This window comes from Schistocerca cancellata, chromosome 5 (assembly GCF_023864275.1).
Source record: "Schistocerca cancellata isolate TAMUIC-IGC-003103 chromosome 5, iqSchCanc2.1, whole genome shotgun sequence".
In the NCBI taxonomy this organism is placed as follows: Eukaryota; Metazoa; Arthropoda; class Insecta; order Orthoptera; family Acrididae; genus Schistocerca; species Schistocerca cancellata.
Window position 1 is genome coordinate 585,325,295 of NC_064630.1, and position 18,503 is coordinate 585,343,797.

The 18,503-nt window shown below is 37.9% G+C and overlaps 1 protein-coding gene across 1 annotated transcript in view; it reads left to right on the forward strand.

Moving 5' to 3' along the window:
- Positions 1–16,971, forward strand: part of LOC126188700 (dynein axonemal heavy chain 12-like) — a 30,036-nt gene extending 13,065 nt beyond the window's left edge. Inside the window, exons 2-5 of the mRNA XM_049930308.1 lie at positions 6,127–6,278; positions 6,414–6,565; positions 16,268–16,489; positions 16,816–16,971. Coding sequence (XP_049786265.1) covers positions 6,127–6,278; positions 6,414–6,565; positions 16,268–16,489; positions 16,816–16,971 — 682 coding nt within the window. The remainder of the gene's footprint in view (positions 1–6,126; positions 6,279–6,413; positions 6,566–16,267; positions 16,490–16,815) is intronic.
- Positions 16,972–18,503: the final 1,532 nt, after the last annotated feature.

Sequence of the window (18,503 nt, forward strand, 5' to 3'; positions counted from 1 at the left end):
TGTTGCAAGAGGATAGAAACGTTCTGCTAGTGAGAATCAATGAGTTAGAACAAGAACTAAGCAAATATGTAAGCAGTGAAAAGTGGTGTACCGTAAAAAGTGCGTCGAACATACACAATTTAAAAACGCAATTAAAAATGCACTCGTGTTATAATGTATCTGCAATGCCAACGATATCCAGAAGAAGTGTGTCTAAACAAGTAAGTGCACCTTCAGATATAGAAACTGTTCTGATGTCAGCTGGTAAAGAGCCAATGCAATGTCTAAGTGTAACTGAAGGCAGTGTTTACATGGCAATCAGTGAAAATGAAACTGTAATGAATGATACCAATAGTGTTCCAGAAGATAAAGCACTTGAACATATGAAACAAAGTTACAAGTTAAGGAATGCAGTACAGAATCTGAAAGTTTTAATAGTGAGCGACAGCCAAGGCCAGTACTGCAGAAACATTCTGGAGACAAAACTAGACACAAAATATGACATTCAAAGTTTTATTAAACCAAATGCTCCTCTCCATAATGTTTTTAATCGAATTGACAAATTAGCGGAAGACTTGAACGCGAGTGATACTCTTATCTTAATGGCTGGGTCGAACGATACTAAAGACTCCTACAACAACATTGTGGAAAGCATTGATAACGTGTTACCAAGTGTTCTCCAACTCAGTAACAAGACAAATATCATTTTGCATCCAATTCCCCAAAGATTTGACAAAGAATATATAAACAAAAAAATTGACATGGTTAATCATCATTTAGTCCAAACAGTGAACTGTTCAAAATTTTGCAACAAAAGTAGAATATCCATAAACTTTGAAATGGAAAAACTGTCTCATGATAAATTCACACGTCACGGATTCCACTTGAACAGACACGGGAAGGAGCAAGTATGCAATAGACTGTCTTCATTAATTAAAATTAAGAATTGTACAAACCAGATGCATGTATCTCTGAATCAACCAGTCTACCGGAAGAAATCAGTGTTTCACCAAAATAAATACAATGTGAAAATCAGTGCAATACAAGTGCCTAAAATGAAACAAATGCTACTTGACAAGTGGATTACCATTAGAAGCACCACAGCACATGAAAGGTAGGGCCCAGAATCCAGGGAACCAGCTAGCAAGAAGACACCACCCACACCTCAAATCAAGAAGGATTTTTTACAGCTAACAATACTAGATGTAAGAAAAAGGTAAGTGGTCAAGCAAGACACAAAATAGTCCCTGCTTCATACTTTAAATTGTTCCATCAGAATGTTCAGTCTCTTTCCAATAAACTGAATGAAATACAAATCTTGTAAAATGATATGAGTGATATTTCTGTTTTATGCTTTACTGAGCACTGGCTAAATAAAGACATGATAGAACTAGCAAACCTACCTCAGTTTCAATTAGCTGCCACATTTTGTGCAGAAGTACCGTATTTACTCGAATCTAAGCCGCACTTTTTTTTCCGGTTTTTGTAATCCAAAAAACCGCCTGCAGCTTAGAATCGAGTGCAAAGTAAGCGGAAGGTGCCACCACAACTAACTTCTGCTGTCGAAAATATGTAGCGCTACACAGTACACAGGCTTGCGAGTTTCGACCACTGCATTTTCATACATTATCCAACGAAACAACGAAGTAAATACAAATTCCGTATTGTTCATCTTCGAATGTAGCAGCATTTCAATGTGCTACGAAAATCCGACTGGCAAGACTGTTCGGGATTTTTGTCAATATGGCTAACTCTATGTTCTGAATTTTTTTCTACCTGTGAGAAGAGATGGTTGCTAATAGGAACTTTTATGAATTGTGAATCACATGCAGTATTCTCTTCGCCATAAGAGTAATACGAATATAAACATTTTGCGATGTATTCTTTCGTGTTTGCTGCTATCTTATTTAAATCCTATCTGCCTAATAAACTACGAAACTAGAGTGAGACAACAGCAAACGCGGAAGAATATACATATCATGTTTTGTTTATATTCGTATTATTCTTATGGCTAATAGTGATACATTCAGATATGAAGCACGGCAATTGACTAGATTTTTAAATCTAAGATGACTAATTTCTATGCAGAATGTAATGTAATGTACTAAAGCAGCGTCTGCAAAGATTTTCAAACGGGGAAACATTTTCGCTAAACTCTCGTTCAGAACATCTTCTATCATACGCAGTCTATTATTTAGTTCTTGTTGATCATTATCAAAGAAAGCAGCAGTGTAAGTAACAATAAATAGCAGTCTCTTGCCATTGTTTCGCTAATGAGACAATTCCTCTCTCTCTTTTAAGCCGTGGTAGTGCGCGAAAGCAAGCCATGCCACGAGCGGCGACAGGCCGTGAACACGAACTATCAGAATATGACAAACAATGCATGACACAGTACAGTAATGCATTTTCAGCTTAGAGTGACGTTAACACCTATAACAAAGAAAATGGCACTTATCAGATCAAAGAAAAATAAGCAATCAATTCAAACCAGACGAAGCACGTGAAAAAGGAAGGGTACCCGTATCAATACGGACGGAGCACCTACCGCATAGCAATGGCTACCTTGTAAAGCTTAACTGCTAAGCTTACGACTCGAACCAAACTACTGTAGTTGTATCGTCATTCATTCGACCTAAATTGTGTCTCATATTAAAATGGACCAACTTTGTTTCGATTTGGAGGTGCGGCCTAAAACTTTTCTCTCCTCTTGAATTTCGAGTCTCAAATTTCAGGTGCGGCTTAGATTCGGGAATTTTTTTTTTCCTTGATTTCGAGTCTCATTTTTCAGGTGCGGCTTAGATTCGAGTGCGGCTTAGATTTGAGTAAATACGGTACTCAGGCATGGTGGTAGCTGCATATATGTTTGAGAAGATATAGACTGCACTAACATAACCAAATTTGACAGCTTATCTAAAGAAAGAGACATAGAATTCTCAATAGTAGAACTGCCAACTAGCAATTCTCTAATCATCTGTGTATATAGGTCACCAGATGGTGATAAAAAAGTTTTTTATAATCATATGGAGGAGCTGTTAGAGGACTTCAACACCCTTAAAAAAATATTATCATATTTGGAGATTTCAATGTTGATTTCTCTAAAGCCAGTAAATTTAAAGATGAAATCAAAGACTTACTAAAGTCCTTTAACCTAAAACCAACTATAACCAACCCAACTCGTATAATCACTACTTCTGCAACAACCATAGATCAGGTGTTTGTAAACACCGATAAATATATCTGCAACACACAGACTGCAAACACTGGTTTTAGTGATCACAATGCCCAAATACTAACAATCGCTATTCCAGGAAACACGATAGCCCAGAAAACTAGAACTATTGTGAGGAAGTTTAATAATGAAAACATAGATTACTTTTGTTCTCTCTTGAGAAGAGAAATCTGGGCTGATGTTTACAGTTCAAACAGTACAGATGACAAGTTTGATAAATTTATGGTCACATACAAACATTTTTTTGAAATAGCCTTTCCTAAACAAACGTCACTTATAAATTCTGTCCACAAACCAAATAAATGGATCACAACAGGAATAAAAATATCATGCCAGAATAAAAGGAACTTATATTAATACTCAAAGCAAACCACAAATCCTGCCTTTATCAGCTATTTTAAACAATATAAACAAATACTTGGACAAGTTATAACAAAAGCAAAGAAAATGGAAAATGACAAACAAATAAAAAATTCCAGGAATAAGACTAAAGCAACCTGGAGTATCATAAAAAGAGAAACAGGTACTACATCATTAGCCCACAAAAATATAGAACTTCATGAAAACAACAATAAAATAATCAACCCCACAGTAGTGGCTAATAAATTTAACAACTACTTTTTAATGTAGCACACCACCTGATTACCAAACATTACAACTCACAACCTGACAGCAATACACTCTAGTCAGATACAAAAATTCTTACAAGAACCCTATTCATGTCTCCAACAACACCTGAGGAATTATCTGTCATTATAAAAAGGTTACCCAATAAGTATTCAGCAGGTACTGATGAAATACCAGTGTAACATCTATTGTAGAACCATTAACGGGTATTTTCAATTCATCTTTCATGAGTGGTATATTCCCAAAAAATCTGAAAATGGCAAAAGTGACACCACTGTACAAGAAAGGGGACAAACATGAAGCTGCAAATTATAGATCTGTATCAGTATTGTCAGGCTTTGGTAAAATTCTTGAAAAACTATTTCTTAGAAGGCTAAATAAAGAAAACATAATAAGTGATGCGCCACACGAATTCAGAACTGGCAGATCAACACAGTCAGCTATGAAATTCTAACTGCATTAGATAATAAACAACATGTGTCTGGAATATTTCTTGACCTTAGTAAAGCCTCCGATGTAATTAATCATAATACTCTGTTGCTGAAGCTAGGTAATTATGGAATACAAGGCCCGCCAAACAAGTGGATACATTCCTATCTTCATGACAGTCAACTGATCACTCAAATAAAATACAAAGACATAAAAACACAAAAAATTTGTAATTTTTATAGTAATGCACAAAACATTGGATATGGAGTTCCTCAAGGGTCAGTCCTTGGGCCAATTCTTTTCATTCTTTATGTTAATGATTTGTCAGAAAAAAATAACTAAAGGGACAACAGTATTTTTTGCAGATGACACAAATATCCTAATCAAATCATGTGATGAGGAAAGCCTACAATAAACAGCTACAGGTATAGTACAAAATTTGACACAATGGTTCAGAAGAAACAAGCTAATAATAAAGAGTGAAAAAACAGCGACAGTCAATTTCCACAATTCACAGAAACTACATCCTGCAAGACCAATTTTTAAAATTGATGGAAAAACTGTCTCATCAGTGAGCAACACAAAATTTTTAGGTATACATATTCAGCAAAACCTAAAATGGGAGACACATCTTAACCATGTAAATAAAAAGCTAAACACACTTACGTACGCAGTAAGAATCCTTGCACAAAATACAAGCCGTGCATCTGTGATCACAATGTACCATGGCAGTATTCAGTCACTGCTGATGTACGGCATTATCTTTTTGGGGAACTCCGTAGGTACAAACAAAACATTTAGGCTTCAGAAAAAGATTGTTAGAATAATAAACCATGCTAAGTACAGAGACTCCTGTACACAAATATTTAAAAATCTCAGTATACTGCCTCTTCCTTGCTTATATATGCATGAAATATTAAATTTCACAAAAGGAAGTATTTTAAAAGATGGAAATATCTTCAAGCATAACTGTGATTACCACCCTCATGATACTAGGCAGAAGCATTATTTGCATGTCAATACAGTAAGTACAAACATTTGTAAGAGAGGAGTGTATCATACTGGCATAATGCTGTACAATCACATGCCATCCTATTTGAAACAGATGCAAAATTTACAAAAATTTAAAGTGAAACTGAAAGAGTACTTGCTTGACCACTGCTTCTATTCTGTTTCTGAGTTTTTAGAGTACCAGAAAAGTGTAGTGTAATTGCTCAAATATTCTTAATAAGTCTATCATTTTATTTTATTATATTAAATTGTCATCAATATTCAACATGTATTGAATAATTTTTAATTGTTTATCCTTTCAAAATAACAATGTGTATGATGTTGTATATACTGTACCAGCCTGACTTGTCCTACATTGTTTGTGCAAAATATGTATCTAAACACGATTTACAGGACCAATAAAGAAATACAGATACAAATACAAATACAAATCATTATAGCAAATTCTCCTCTCCCAAAATCGTCCTCTACCCAACAGTTTCCAACCCCTTTGTCCTACCACCTCTTCCCGATTCTTGTCCCCTCATCCTCATTGTGCACTACTCTCTGCCAATGCACCCGCCTGTGTTTGCAGATATGAAACTAAACTTTGATTCCAAATGTCTCACAAGATGATCAGTGTCCCTCTTTACACTATCTTGTTGGTTACCCAGAAATATTATTGAGCTGTCATTTCACAGTGAAAGCACATAAATTAAGCTTTCTGTAATTTTCATTTTCATGAAAATGTTCATGATTGTTTTGTGTTGTATTTAATCTTGTGCCCTATATTTAAATATTTTACCAGAAGTAGTTGGAGTAGGTCTGATTATATATGATACTACTTATTTAATGTTGTTGCATCACTACAGAGCACAAGATGAACTGCCAAGGGAAGAATTCATGTTTCTTGTCATGAGCATTGTTGATGTTGAAAGTTTAGAGCCTAACCCTGCTCCTGAGTGGCTAAGAAATGAGGCATGGAGTATGCTCTGCCAGATAGAAGTATTGCCCGCTTTCAGTGGTGAGTGAAATTGCAGTAGCTCAAGTAAAATAAGTCTCTTAGAAAGTTAACTTAAATATCATAGCTTCAGACATTCAAAATGCAACATGTATTACCTATTTGCTTAAAATGAATTACATTTACATCTTTGTTCAGGTTTCAAAGAACATTTCAAGAAGCAAATAAGTGGGTGGAAGCAGTATTCTACTGATGTGGATGCCTCATTGGCTAAGTTGCCTTCTCCTTGGGCACAGCGTCTCTCTCAGTTTGAAGCACTGATCCTTATTCGGATATTCCATCCAGATAAGGTATCTGGTAAAGATAACTTCGATGACAGAACAGTCAACGCATGCACATGTGTGTGCACATGCACACTTACACAGACTCATACACACACAAATAACACTTGTCATAAAGCACTTTAGATGATTAACAACTGGCTATCCAAGTATTGTTTCTCCATTTTATTGCTGTCACTCTTCTGAACTTATCTGGTAGATATAAGGGTAAGTAAAGATATTATTACCTAAATATGGATGTAATTAAAATGGAAATCACTATTTATTGATGTGTAGAAGCCACAGTTCACTTTGAGTTGTGAGATATGAAGGGATTTGTAGCATGCATTGCTCCTGGCTCCTGGCTAGTGAAACTGCTTCATGTGTTCAAGACACTGAGTCTGCACATCCATGATATGATGCCAGAGATTGATGATGCCAGTTGATGACAATCCTCAGATCAAGCAGTTGTGCATTTTTAAGAAGTGATTTATTTACTCTCACCTGATAACTGATTGCATCACAGATGTCTTTAATGAGGTTTATAGGTGTTGAATTTTGTGAACATACCATCGAAAGAAATTCCCTATCGTTATTTTCAAACCACTATCATACCATTATGGCATGTTGACAGTGACAGATTGGTAGTAACAATGTTGAGGTTGTCCATTGCACTTTTGCTATGAATTAAGAGGTTGTATTCCCTTCATATATATTGGACAAGGTTAATTTTATTAATCTCAATTAGACTGATAGCCACATGCTACCTTGTAGCAACACTAAATACCTAGTAGTGCCCTTTACATTCCTATTTCTCTTGATGTTTTTATGATTTAATTCTTGATATTCCACTAAATTACACTACAATTGCAAGCTCATTTTTCCAAGTGCGAAGAGAATGGAAGCTATTTTTTGTAACTTTCTAAAATTTTCCATCAAAATTGTTCATAATTGCTAAACAAACAATTGTCCTGTTATATGTCAATAACAATCACTTCTCAAAGATATTATTGTTCATTAGTCTTTGTATAATTACAAATGCTATTAACTCTGCTTATTACTTGATATCAGTCACAACAGTATAGTTATTTCCTTTTCATCTGGTTATTCTGTACAAATATGATTGTGTGGGTATAAAGTAAAGTCTGACTATACCTACGGTCAATAATATTCAGTTCAGTATTTGCACATGTTACTGTTTCACACAGATAAGAAATAATGTGCATGACACCATTTATATTTCACACGTGTTTAATGTACACACATTGAGATCAGATACAGGAGTATAACAATTTCAGTATACATTCATTTAATTTTACTCAATGGCATTATCAGTGGGGTTCATGACAACATTCTCTTCTATTTACCCCAGGAATTGGCCAGCCTGTGCTGCCCCTTTCCACACCAATGGATGATACTGGACCACTCTGTCAGAAACTTGTACACTGAACATGAAAAAACAAAAGGGACACCTTGCTTTAAGACAACAATTCACAATACAACATTATATTTTTAGAATTAAATATTTTCAGATTACCTGATGTTGCATAGGTGGGAAAAGATTACTATTTTAGTGAACAAATTTGAAACATTACACCATGTCTTTGGATACTATCACAGAGTTAACAGTCATTCATATGGATGTCTCATGCAGCAGTATAATGCACTCATAAATGGTGTATATTCGTTATATCATTTGCAAGTAACACTGCATGATATAATCACAGAAATCAACAAAACCAATGTGGAATGTACAACAAATGTATCTGTTAGGACAGTGTGGCAAAATTTGGTGTTAATGGGCTATGGCAGCAGATGACCGACGTGAGTGCCTTTGCTAACAGCATGACACCACCTGCAGTGTCTCTCCTGAACTACGACCATATCAGTTGGACCTTAGACTACTGGAAAACCATGACCTAGTCAGATGACTCCCAATTTCAGTTTGTAAGAGCTGATGGTAGGATTCACGTGTGGCACAGACCCATGATACCATGGACCCAACAAGACACTGTGCAAGATGGTGTTGACTCCATATGGTGTGGGACACGTTTACATGGAATGAACTGGGTCCTCTGAGGTTTTGGCAATCTGAGACCATTTGCAGCCATTCATGGATGTCACATTACCAAACAACAATGGATTTTTTATGGATGACAATGCACCATGTCACTGGGCCACATTTGTTCATGATTGGTTTGAAAATTGAGCAGACAGTTTGGCCACCCAGATCACCCAACATGAATCTCATCAAACATTTATGGAACATAATTGAGAAGTCAGTTCATGCACAAAATCCTGCACTGGCAACTCTTTTACAATTGTTGATGGCTATAGAGACATGACTTCCAATGACTTGCTGAGTCAGTGCTGTATCAAGTTGCTGCATTACTCTGGGCAAAAGGAAATCTGACATATTAGGAGGTATCTCATTTCTTTTGTCACCTCAGTGTGTGCATCCTTACAAGGTCATCAACACAATGTAATATGGAGAATGTTTATCTGACCAACTAACTCACTTGCATTGTCCCTCCCTAGCATTCACTTCAGATACAATCATAAGTGAAAATAATCTTGACTCAAAAAACAAACATATCCATGTCACTGACAACAAAGACTCAATTTAACAATTCCAAAAACATGCAATGGCATAGTATTCTTACTTGCCACTGTACGTTATTATCAGTAATGTAGTCTTGATGACAAACCACTATTTCTTACGTAATAAATTTTGCCAATTATATCCTGACTCCAAATTAGTCCTTTTTCAAAGACAAAACCTACAAACAAATCTGCAGCATTGCCATGAGCTCTTATATAGCCCTTCTACAGTAACACGGTATTCACAAAATTAGAGGAATCCTTTGTATCTATTCAACATCAAAAACTGCTTGTCTGATTTAAATTCATTGATAACTTCTTCATGACTGGAGAGGTGGCAATGATACCTCTGATCTTTCCTTCAGAATCCTCTCATTCCAATTAGCTACATTCCTAAATGTTGATCTCCACCTTTTAGGTGTATCTATAAAAATCAATATTGAAAGCACTAACCACCAATGATACCCATGTTTTGATTGATATATCCTTTACAACCTTGGAATAATAGATTTTGTAGAAGACAGTCTGCTCACAGTGACAATGAAGTCTATTCACAATGAAAGATATGCATCAAACAATGGAAAATCCAGGATGGAATGTAACAATACCAGAGAAGGAAAGTTGCTACTCACCATATAGTGGAGATGCTGAGTCGAGATAGGCATACAAAAACATTCACACAATTATACCTTTCGGCCATTAAGGCCTTTGTCAGCAGTAGACACACATACACACATGCACACACATGCACACACTCATGCAAATGCAACTTGCACACATGTCTGCAGTCTCAAAGAGCTGAAACTACACTGCAAGCAGCAGCACCAGTGCATGATGGGAGTCGTAACTGGGTGGGGGTAAGGAGGAGGCTGGGGCAGGGAGGGGGAGGCATAGCATGGTGGGAGTGGGAACAAGGAGAGGGCTGGATGGGTGAGGACAGTGACTAATGAAGGTTGAGGCCAGGAGGGTTACGGGAACATAGGATGTATTGCAGGGAAAATTCCCACCTGTGCAGTTCAGAAAAGCTGGTGTTAGTGGGAAGGATCCACATGGTACAGGGCATGTAGCAGTCATTGAGATGAGGGATATCATGTTTGGCAGCGTGTTCAGCAACAGAGTGGTCCACTCGTTTTCGGGCCACAGTTTGTCGGTGGCCATTCATGCGGACAGCAGCTTGTTGACAAAAACAAATCTCCCATGCCTTATCTTTCCCAAGTCCCACAGTCCGGCCACAGAGGAGCATTCCCCTTGTAACTCAGTACCCTCCAGGACTGGAGCAACTGAATTACATTCCCTGCCAGGGTTTTGATTAACTCTCATCGTGCCCTGAAATGACAAATGTCCTACGCACTATCCTTCCCACCTCTCCTACCGTGGTATTCCGCCATTCACTGAACCTACACAGTATACTTATCCATCCTTGCACAACCCATGCTCCCAATCCCTTACCTCATGGTTCATACCCCTGTAATAGACATAGATGCAAGACCTGCCCCATACGTCCTCCTACCACCACCTACTCCAGTCCGGTCACTAACCTCACCTATCCCATCAAAGGCAGGGCTACCAATGAAACCAGTCATGTGATTTACAAGCTAAGCTGCAACCTCTGTGCTGCATTCTATGTAAGCATGACAACCAACAAGCTATCTGTCCACATGAACGGCCACCTACAAACTGTGGCCAAGAAACAAGTGGACCCAAGTGGAACACGCTGCCAAACATGATATCCCTTATCTCAATGACTGCTTCACACCCTGTGCCATATTGATCCTTCCCACCAACACAAGCTTTTCTGAATTGCACAGGTGTGAACTTTCCCTGCAATACATCCTATGTTCCCATAATCCTCCTGGCCTCAACCTTCGTTAGTCACTGTCCTCACCCATCCAGCCCCCTCCCTGTTTCCATTCCAGCACTACACAGCTGTCATTTTAGCACCACATCTAGTCTTTTAATTTCTTTTCATTTCTCTCCTTTCCGCTACTTACCCTCTCCCCCCTCCACACCTTCTCTCCTGCCCTCTGTCTAAACTGCATCACTTCATTGTCCACGACTCCCACCACACTATCCCTCCCCCTCCCCATCCCAGCCTCCTCCTTACCCCCACCGACTCACGACTCCCATCAGGCACTGGTGCTGCTGCTCGCAGTGTGGTCTCAGCTCTCTGAGACTGCAGATGTGTGTGCAAGTTGCGTTTCTGTGTGTGTGTGTGTGTGTGTGTGTGTGTGTGTGTGTGTGTGTGTGTGTGTGTCAACTGCTGACAAAGGCCTTAATGGCCGAAAGCTATAATTGTGTGAAGCTCTTTGTTGTGCCTATCTCAACTCAGCATCTCTGCTATATGGTGGGTAGTAACCTTCCTTCTCAGGTATTGTTGAAAGATATGTATGCGAGATGTGACTAGCAATAATGCAAACTAACCCAAGTCCATATTCCCAAACTAGTTAAATTCAAGCCATATCAGAGTTCCATGTATTACAAATAGAATGCACAAGAATCACCCCACAACCTATATGGTACAGCACTCCAATGCTTGCACCATCATTCCTCAGCTTGGCCGTGGGCCAGCTTATGTGCCAGAGCCTGGTATAATCCCATAAAAGAGTGTGCTTGAGGAATAGTGACATCTGAGTAGTGGTGCCATAGAGTTTGATAATAATGAATGGCACTACCAAGTCCACTTCCCATCCCAAACAGAAAGTGCCAGGTCCACAGGAGTTGTCACAAGGAACAACAGCATCTTGGTATCCATGTGGACTGCTGTGGAAGGCCAAGGCAGGCTGAAGCTTGATGTAATATGCTCAGACTGCCACAGGACTAGATGGTCTGCCAAGGCTGTAGAAGTAGGTGGCTGCTGACTGGGATGGTGAAGGGGAAGCTGCTTTCAATGTCACTGCAGAGGTCTGTGGAGAAAGGCCATGGTGTATAACATGGATCTGTGGCATACAGTGATCAAAAACAGGAGTGGGGGAGGAAGTTGGGGGGGGGGGGGGGGGGCAACCTGCAACTTGTAAGAGACTGGTGTTGATGATGACATGCAGTGGTAGTGGGTATAGCACATCAAAGAGGGTGTTTTGAGGATGTCATGAAGCTGCTACACCAGTCTCCATAAATTTGGGATGACCCTGTAACTTTCTAGAAAACTACAGGGGAATGAGGTGGAGTGTTGGACATTGTTTCCTTGCAGATCTGAGTTCTGAAGGTGCAGATAAAGCTTTCCACATAACTGTTGGAGGCCATGTGATAAGTGCAGTGCAAAGGTGTTGAATCCTATTATAGGCACAAAACTGTTTGAGTCATTGCAGTTAAATCCTGTCTCATTTTGAGAACCCAAGATGTGTGTTGCCTTCAAGGGCAAAGACTTTTTCCAAGACCATAATCGTACGGGGCAATAGGGACATGAGACACAGTGAACACAATAGGGAAATAAGAATGGGAATCAGTCATGACCAACCACATGGAGCCTGAAAGTGTTCAAGCAACATGAAAGTGTGGATACAGTTCTGTAGCATCTGGGCGAGGAGAGAACCATTGGGGAGGTGCAACAAGGAGGGGTCTAACAGGCAGAATTTTGGTCAACCATGTCTGTGATGGAGTCAATATTTAGCCAGAACACATACTGAGTCACCAAAATTTTCATTCCCAATGAGCACATAGGTTTTGCAGCATTTTCCACCAAAGAGAAGGAGATATTATGATCCAACAATGGTTCTTGTCCAAGACCCACAACAGAACCCCTTGATTTAGGTGTAGTTGATGCTACCATTGCCAGAAGAGAGAAATTTGGTCCCGGGAGGCATGTCTGGCCACCCATGTTGTACAAAGCCAACAAGGTGACATGATGATGGATTCTTGTGGGAGATGGCTACAATGTTGTGTGATGTTAAGGGAAAGGTGGAAACAGCTCAATCCCAATATTAATTGAGATGGAAAGCACTAATTCATGTTGAAGGCTGGGTCAGGCCCATGGGAACTCAGGGCAGTGTGTCCACATTTGTGTGTAATGTTGCTATTAAAAAGTGGACAGAATAGTGAGTATTAGAGAAGTACAGTATCCAGTGCTGGAGGCAATGCGTGATCCATTCTTATAAGTAATGCTTGGGCCAAGAAATGGTGAGCAATAGGTGATGATCTGGATGTAAAGGAATAATTTAAATTTTTGAACTGTATAAATGACAATTAGGGCCTACTGTTCTATTGGATAATAGGATTTCTGAGAAGCAGATATGATCTTAAAAATGTATTTGATAGGGAACTCAGTTTATAGAGAAGTAAGAGTCCTTGATTCAAAAAATGAAAAATACAGAAGATGTATTTTGTTTGTTCCTTTCACACTCCATCCCTTCTTCCAACTTATTCTACAAAATATTTACTCTTTATAGTAAACAGTTATACAAAATAACACAGCTAGCAGAAAAGTGAAATAACAGCAAACAATATGATCATAAGTAGGCAACATAACTAAATTTTAGAGGAAACAGAGAGCATTACTAAACTCTGGTTAGTAACTTATAAAGACAACTTTAATACACATTTTCCAGTTGAAGCAATATTTCAGCACAGGTAGGAGATTTTTTCAGCCAAAACCAGTCCACTCAGCACTTTCTTTATACAGTTGTGTAAACCCAGAGCTTGTTAAAGCACTGCAAAACCTCTGCAAACCACACACAAATGTGTGCTGTTGCTGCTCCTATTTCATCCAGATCATGTTTAGTATGATACTCTAAGTAGGTGGCCAGGCTCCTCTCATGCTCTTTGTACTATAAGTACATAATAGTTTTCATCAAAAAACTCTGGACAGCGCCCCTATGTTCTCTCTCATCTAGAAAACTTTGGCATTATGTTTCCTGACTCTTATAGCGTATTCCAGGCAAATGCCGGGATGGTTCCTCTGAAAGGGCACGGCCGACTTCCTTCCCTAATCCGATGAGACCGATGACCACGCTGTCTGGTCTCCTTCCCCAAACAACCAACCATCTTATAGCGTATTCTACATCTACTTTTCTGTAGCATTTGACCTATACCCATCCCATAGCTGCAACCTATATGCAGAATTCTTTTGTTTTTACTTGACCTAGTCTCATTGATGCTTTTCAGGAACAAGTTATACTTATTGATAATTGGAATTTGAAATGTGATTTCTGAGGTTTCCTTCTTTTGCTTGTAACTTGTTACATTTTCCCAGTTCTTTCTCCTGTCAACCAGTTTAATTCAAAGTATGCCATTTCTAATTCTGTTAGAAGAGCACAGATCTTTCTTACCAGTTCAATGATTCTCTTGTCTCAACAACATAATCTACAACTCCATGGAAGTGCCATATCCGCTTCTTTAAAGGACTCCCTGCTATAATCACCCTAATGAAATATCAGCTCACAGTGCTGACACATTTCTCACAGAATGACTAACCTGCAGCAACATTCACATTTATCACACAGGACCCAAAAGTTAAAAACCTAAATACCCTAACATACTTACACTATAATAAAGTAAGAACTAATTAATATGTATATTGCAGTGAGTTGCAGAGCTAACTTTCTGGGAAGTAGGCATACTTAAACTCAAGAACATTCACTGAACAGAAGTTCTGATTGTGTAACACACAAAATGGATGAATAGTAAAAAGCATGATATATTTTAATAACATATGAAAAGATCTGTAATGTGTCCAAAGTAACATGTACCACTTCACACAGTTGGTGCTGATGTCAGAGCACTTAGAGTGTAATTTGAATGGTGCATGCTGATGTTGCAGGCACATAACATCCAAAGGAAATTATGTGAGTGGAGCAGGGACGTGAGGAATAATTCTAGTATGGTATGGGCTGTTATGGAAAAAGAAGTTGCCATCAGTTCCTTTGACAAAGGGCAGACTGATACCACCCATCACCAGGAACATCTCATAAATGACAATGCTTATCAGCTGTTTCAGTGCTACTGCTGTGAGGACTACAGAAAGTCATTGAAGCACAGTAAAACCACTAATAGGCAACACAGTTTTTGATGTGCATTCTTAATCACAGAATGTGAAGATCAAATTGTTGACCACTCTGTAAAGCAGGATAAGTAGTCAGGTCTGATGATAGAGTACAGTGCTGGAGTAGGCACAAATCATTCAGCACACTTTGCAACCTGTTCACCCATGTTGATCCAGTGACATCATCAGTAACAATTGCTGTGGTCACAGTATCATAGAATTGGAATTGTGGAACAGTGGAAAAGTGACCTGTTCAGATAAACCACATCTCTTGTTGCACCAGGTCACAGCTGCTTGAAGCATGCGCCACAATACAAACACAGGGCTGGGGGAGGGGGGGCGGGGTCATATGCCTGATCTTCCATCAGACATGTTGTAGTAATTGGAGGCACCATAAAAGTTGTGGACAGTGGGAACATTATTGTCCATGTCATTATTGTGGATCACTTGCACGCCCTACATGCTTTATCTCTTTCTTGATAGTAATGACATCTCCCAACATTATACTTATCATGCTACATTGCTATAAGGAACACGATAGTGAGCCAAATTTGACTGATCTGAACCCACTGGGGTACATCTGAGATGCTGTTGTGTATCAGCTCTGCACCCACAAACCATTGCTCTATAAATTATTGATTTATGTGACCTATCTATGAACATGTGATGCTTCTTACCTCCAGAAACCTACTACATATATTTAAATCTACACCATGCAGAATTGCTGCTGTGCTGCATTCCAGAGGTGAAGCAACACATTATTAAGCATGTAGTCATAATGTTTTTGGCTCCTCAGTGAATATAAATAGCTGTTATATATCTTTTATGTTGTCTCATCATTAAATAATATGTTCAATACTTTACAAGTTCTTACATATGACTTGTACATACATTTTAATTATCATTACATATATTTTAATGATTCATAGTTGCAGAATCACTTGATACTGTTGGCTTAATTTTTAACAAGAGCAAAGAGCTGCTGATTTTGTATTCACACATACAAATACCATTTCTCATCTATTTAATTATATTATGTAATTGTATATTATTATAGCATGACTCATTTTACAACCCAGCATTTAATTTGTTCTCTGGCTCCATTAGTCCATTAGTATAAATGACAACAATTTAAACATTTATTTTTTCTGTTGCAGTTATTATATTTTGTGAGAGACTTCATACAGTCTAAAATGGGGATGAAGTTTGTGAAACCACCACATTTTGATATAGAAAAAGCTTATGAGGATTCTGATGTGATGTGTCCTCTTATATTTATCTCAGAACCACAGTATAATCCTATTGTAGATTTATACAGATTTGCTCAGCGCAAAGAATATGGATCCAAATTTATCCCAATATCACTTGGAGAAGGACAGGTATTTCCTTCACATAGATATTATTACAGTATGGGTGGGTAACAATTTAATTTCTGTGCAAGTTATCTCAGAACACATATCTTGAGGATTATTGATTTAGAGCCTTAGTAATTATCAACTGTACTGGCAGAATAATTTTCTGTAACTTACTATAGTTAGTCACAATTTTTAGAATTATTAATCTCATTAATTTATTAGTGACATATTTGAGCTACCAGTAGTCATCATCAGGCATCGGGCATACTGATCACTTAAACATTATTTCAGCTGGTATTACTATTAACTAAATTATTGTTAATTTCTTATGATTCCAGGTTCTTCATTAGGTTGAGAACAAACAGTCTATGTATAGAAAACGAAAGTACATACTGTGTATTTCCTGCAAAAACACATACTTTCACATAAATATTTTTGGTGATATTACACTGGTGATTTACAGCTGTGGAGATCAAGCATCATCCGCCCGTTTTGTAGCATTTTAAGCATTGTTTTTTGGTCATGGTTTTACTTAACACAATGTTAGTAAAGTGAAGCTAACACACACACTGCACTTGCATACAAAGTCTTTTTCTGCAATTAATATGTTATATTTGCACAGATCATCGGGATACTCTATGTACACAAGATGGCCAATATACTAACACGAGCTCTGAAAAGTTTTTGGTATCTTTGAGTGTTGACCAATGGAATTTTCTAAAAATTATGTAAAATAATGATTACAAATTTCTTATTTGGTTCAATAAAAGAGTTAAGGATTGCAGTTTATTTTATGACATATTGGCACTATCTGAACTTTTTCCTTCGTGTTGCAAGTTTTGAATCTGAAACTGATTATTAAGTTGTGTACTAGGACTTTAAAAAAAACAGTTATACATTTATCTGAAAAATACTATGTAATGTTGGTAGATAACTAACACAACCACAAGTAATTATAAATGCTTTTATTTTACAGTGATAACTAGTTTCAGGCATTCATACCCCTCTTCAGATGGCTAATGTTTCAAGTTACATGTGTTGTCTATAGCAGTATTGTAGTGATTTGGGATTCTTCTGTGTAAATTCTAGAACCACTCATCCTTCTACTGTCTCAAACAAATGATATTTAGATATGAGTGTGGGATGGTAAAAATCCTACCTACTGTGTGTCACATGTCTGGTGTGAGAGAGGTTTCAAATCAGTTGCGAGAAGAAGGTATACGTGCCGGTCGAACAGCACCAAGAAGTACCTGTCAGACAATCCATAGACGGGTTAGTGAGTGTGTAATGAAGAACCATGGAGTTTACATGCCACTCTGTGCTTATTGTGTCACTGACTATTGTTAATTATAACAAGAACAATTGAAAAAGAACTATTGTAGACTCTTGACTTAGCCTTATTAGAGGCAAGTCATATTTTCTGATTTGTTTTAAGAAATTCATGGTAGTCAAGCCAACTTTCTTTTAACTGTAACTCATTTTGTTTCTAATGTTCAACAGTACAAGGTACTTACCGAAAGTTACATTCGTACCATCAAACGGGATGATTTTGGACAATGGGTGAATTCAGACAGTATGACTTATTTGCTTTTTGTTACTGCATAGAAACAAAGAGTTACTTATTTTAACATCTGTGCACCAGTTATTTAAGCGCAAGATTGCATTTATCACTTTTCACAACTTTTATTTTGCGTCAGTTGTTTCCCTAGGTGAATAATTGACGAACAGTCTCAGTGTTAAAAATCCATGCATTACCGTAAAGTGGAAACTTTCTATTGCGCTGAGTGGGAAGTTATTGTAACCATAATTGTTGATGTGCTCAGTAGGTAATAGCATTGAGACAATTTCTGAACATGTTTGTTGAGTTTCTCATGCAAGATTATAAGATAACAATGGTTTTTGTAAAACTGTGTACTGTGTGGGGTGATTTCGGCACTAATGCCAAGAACGTATAAGAGCAGGAGAGGTGCTACAGTATGGTGTAATTATGACCTGTAACTTTTAGATAAAGCTGTTCGTGATATTCAGAGTGGTAAAT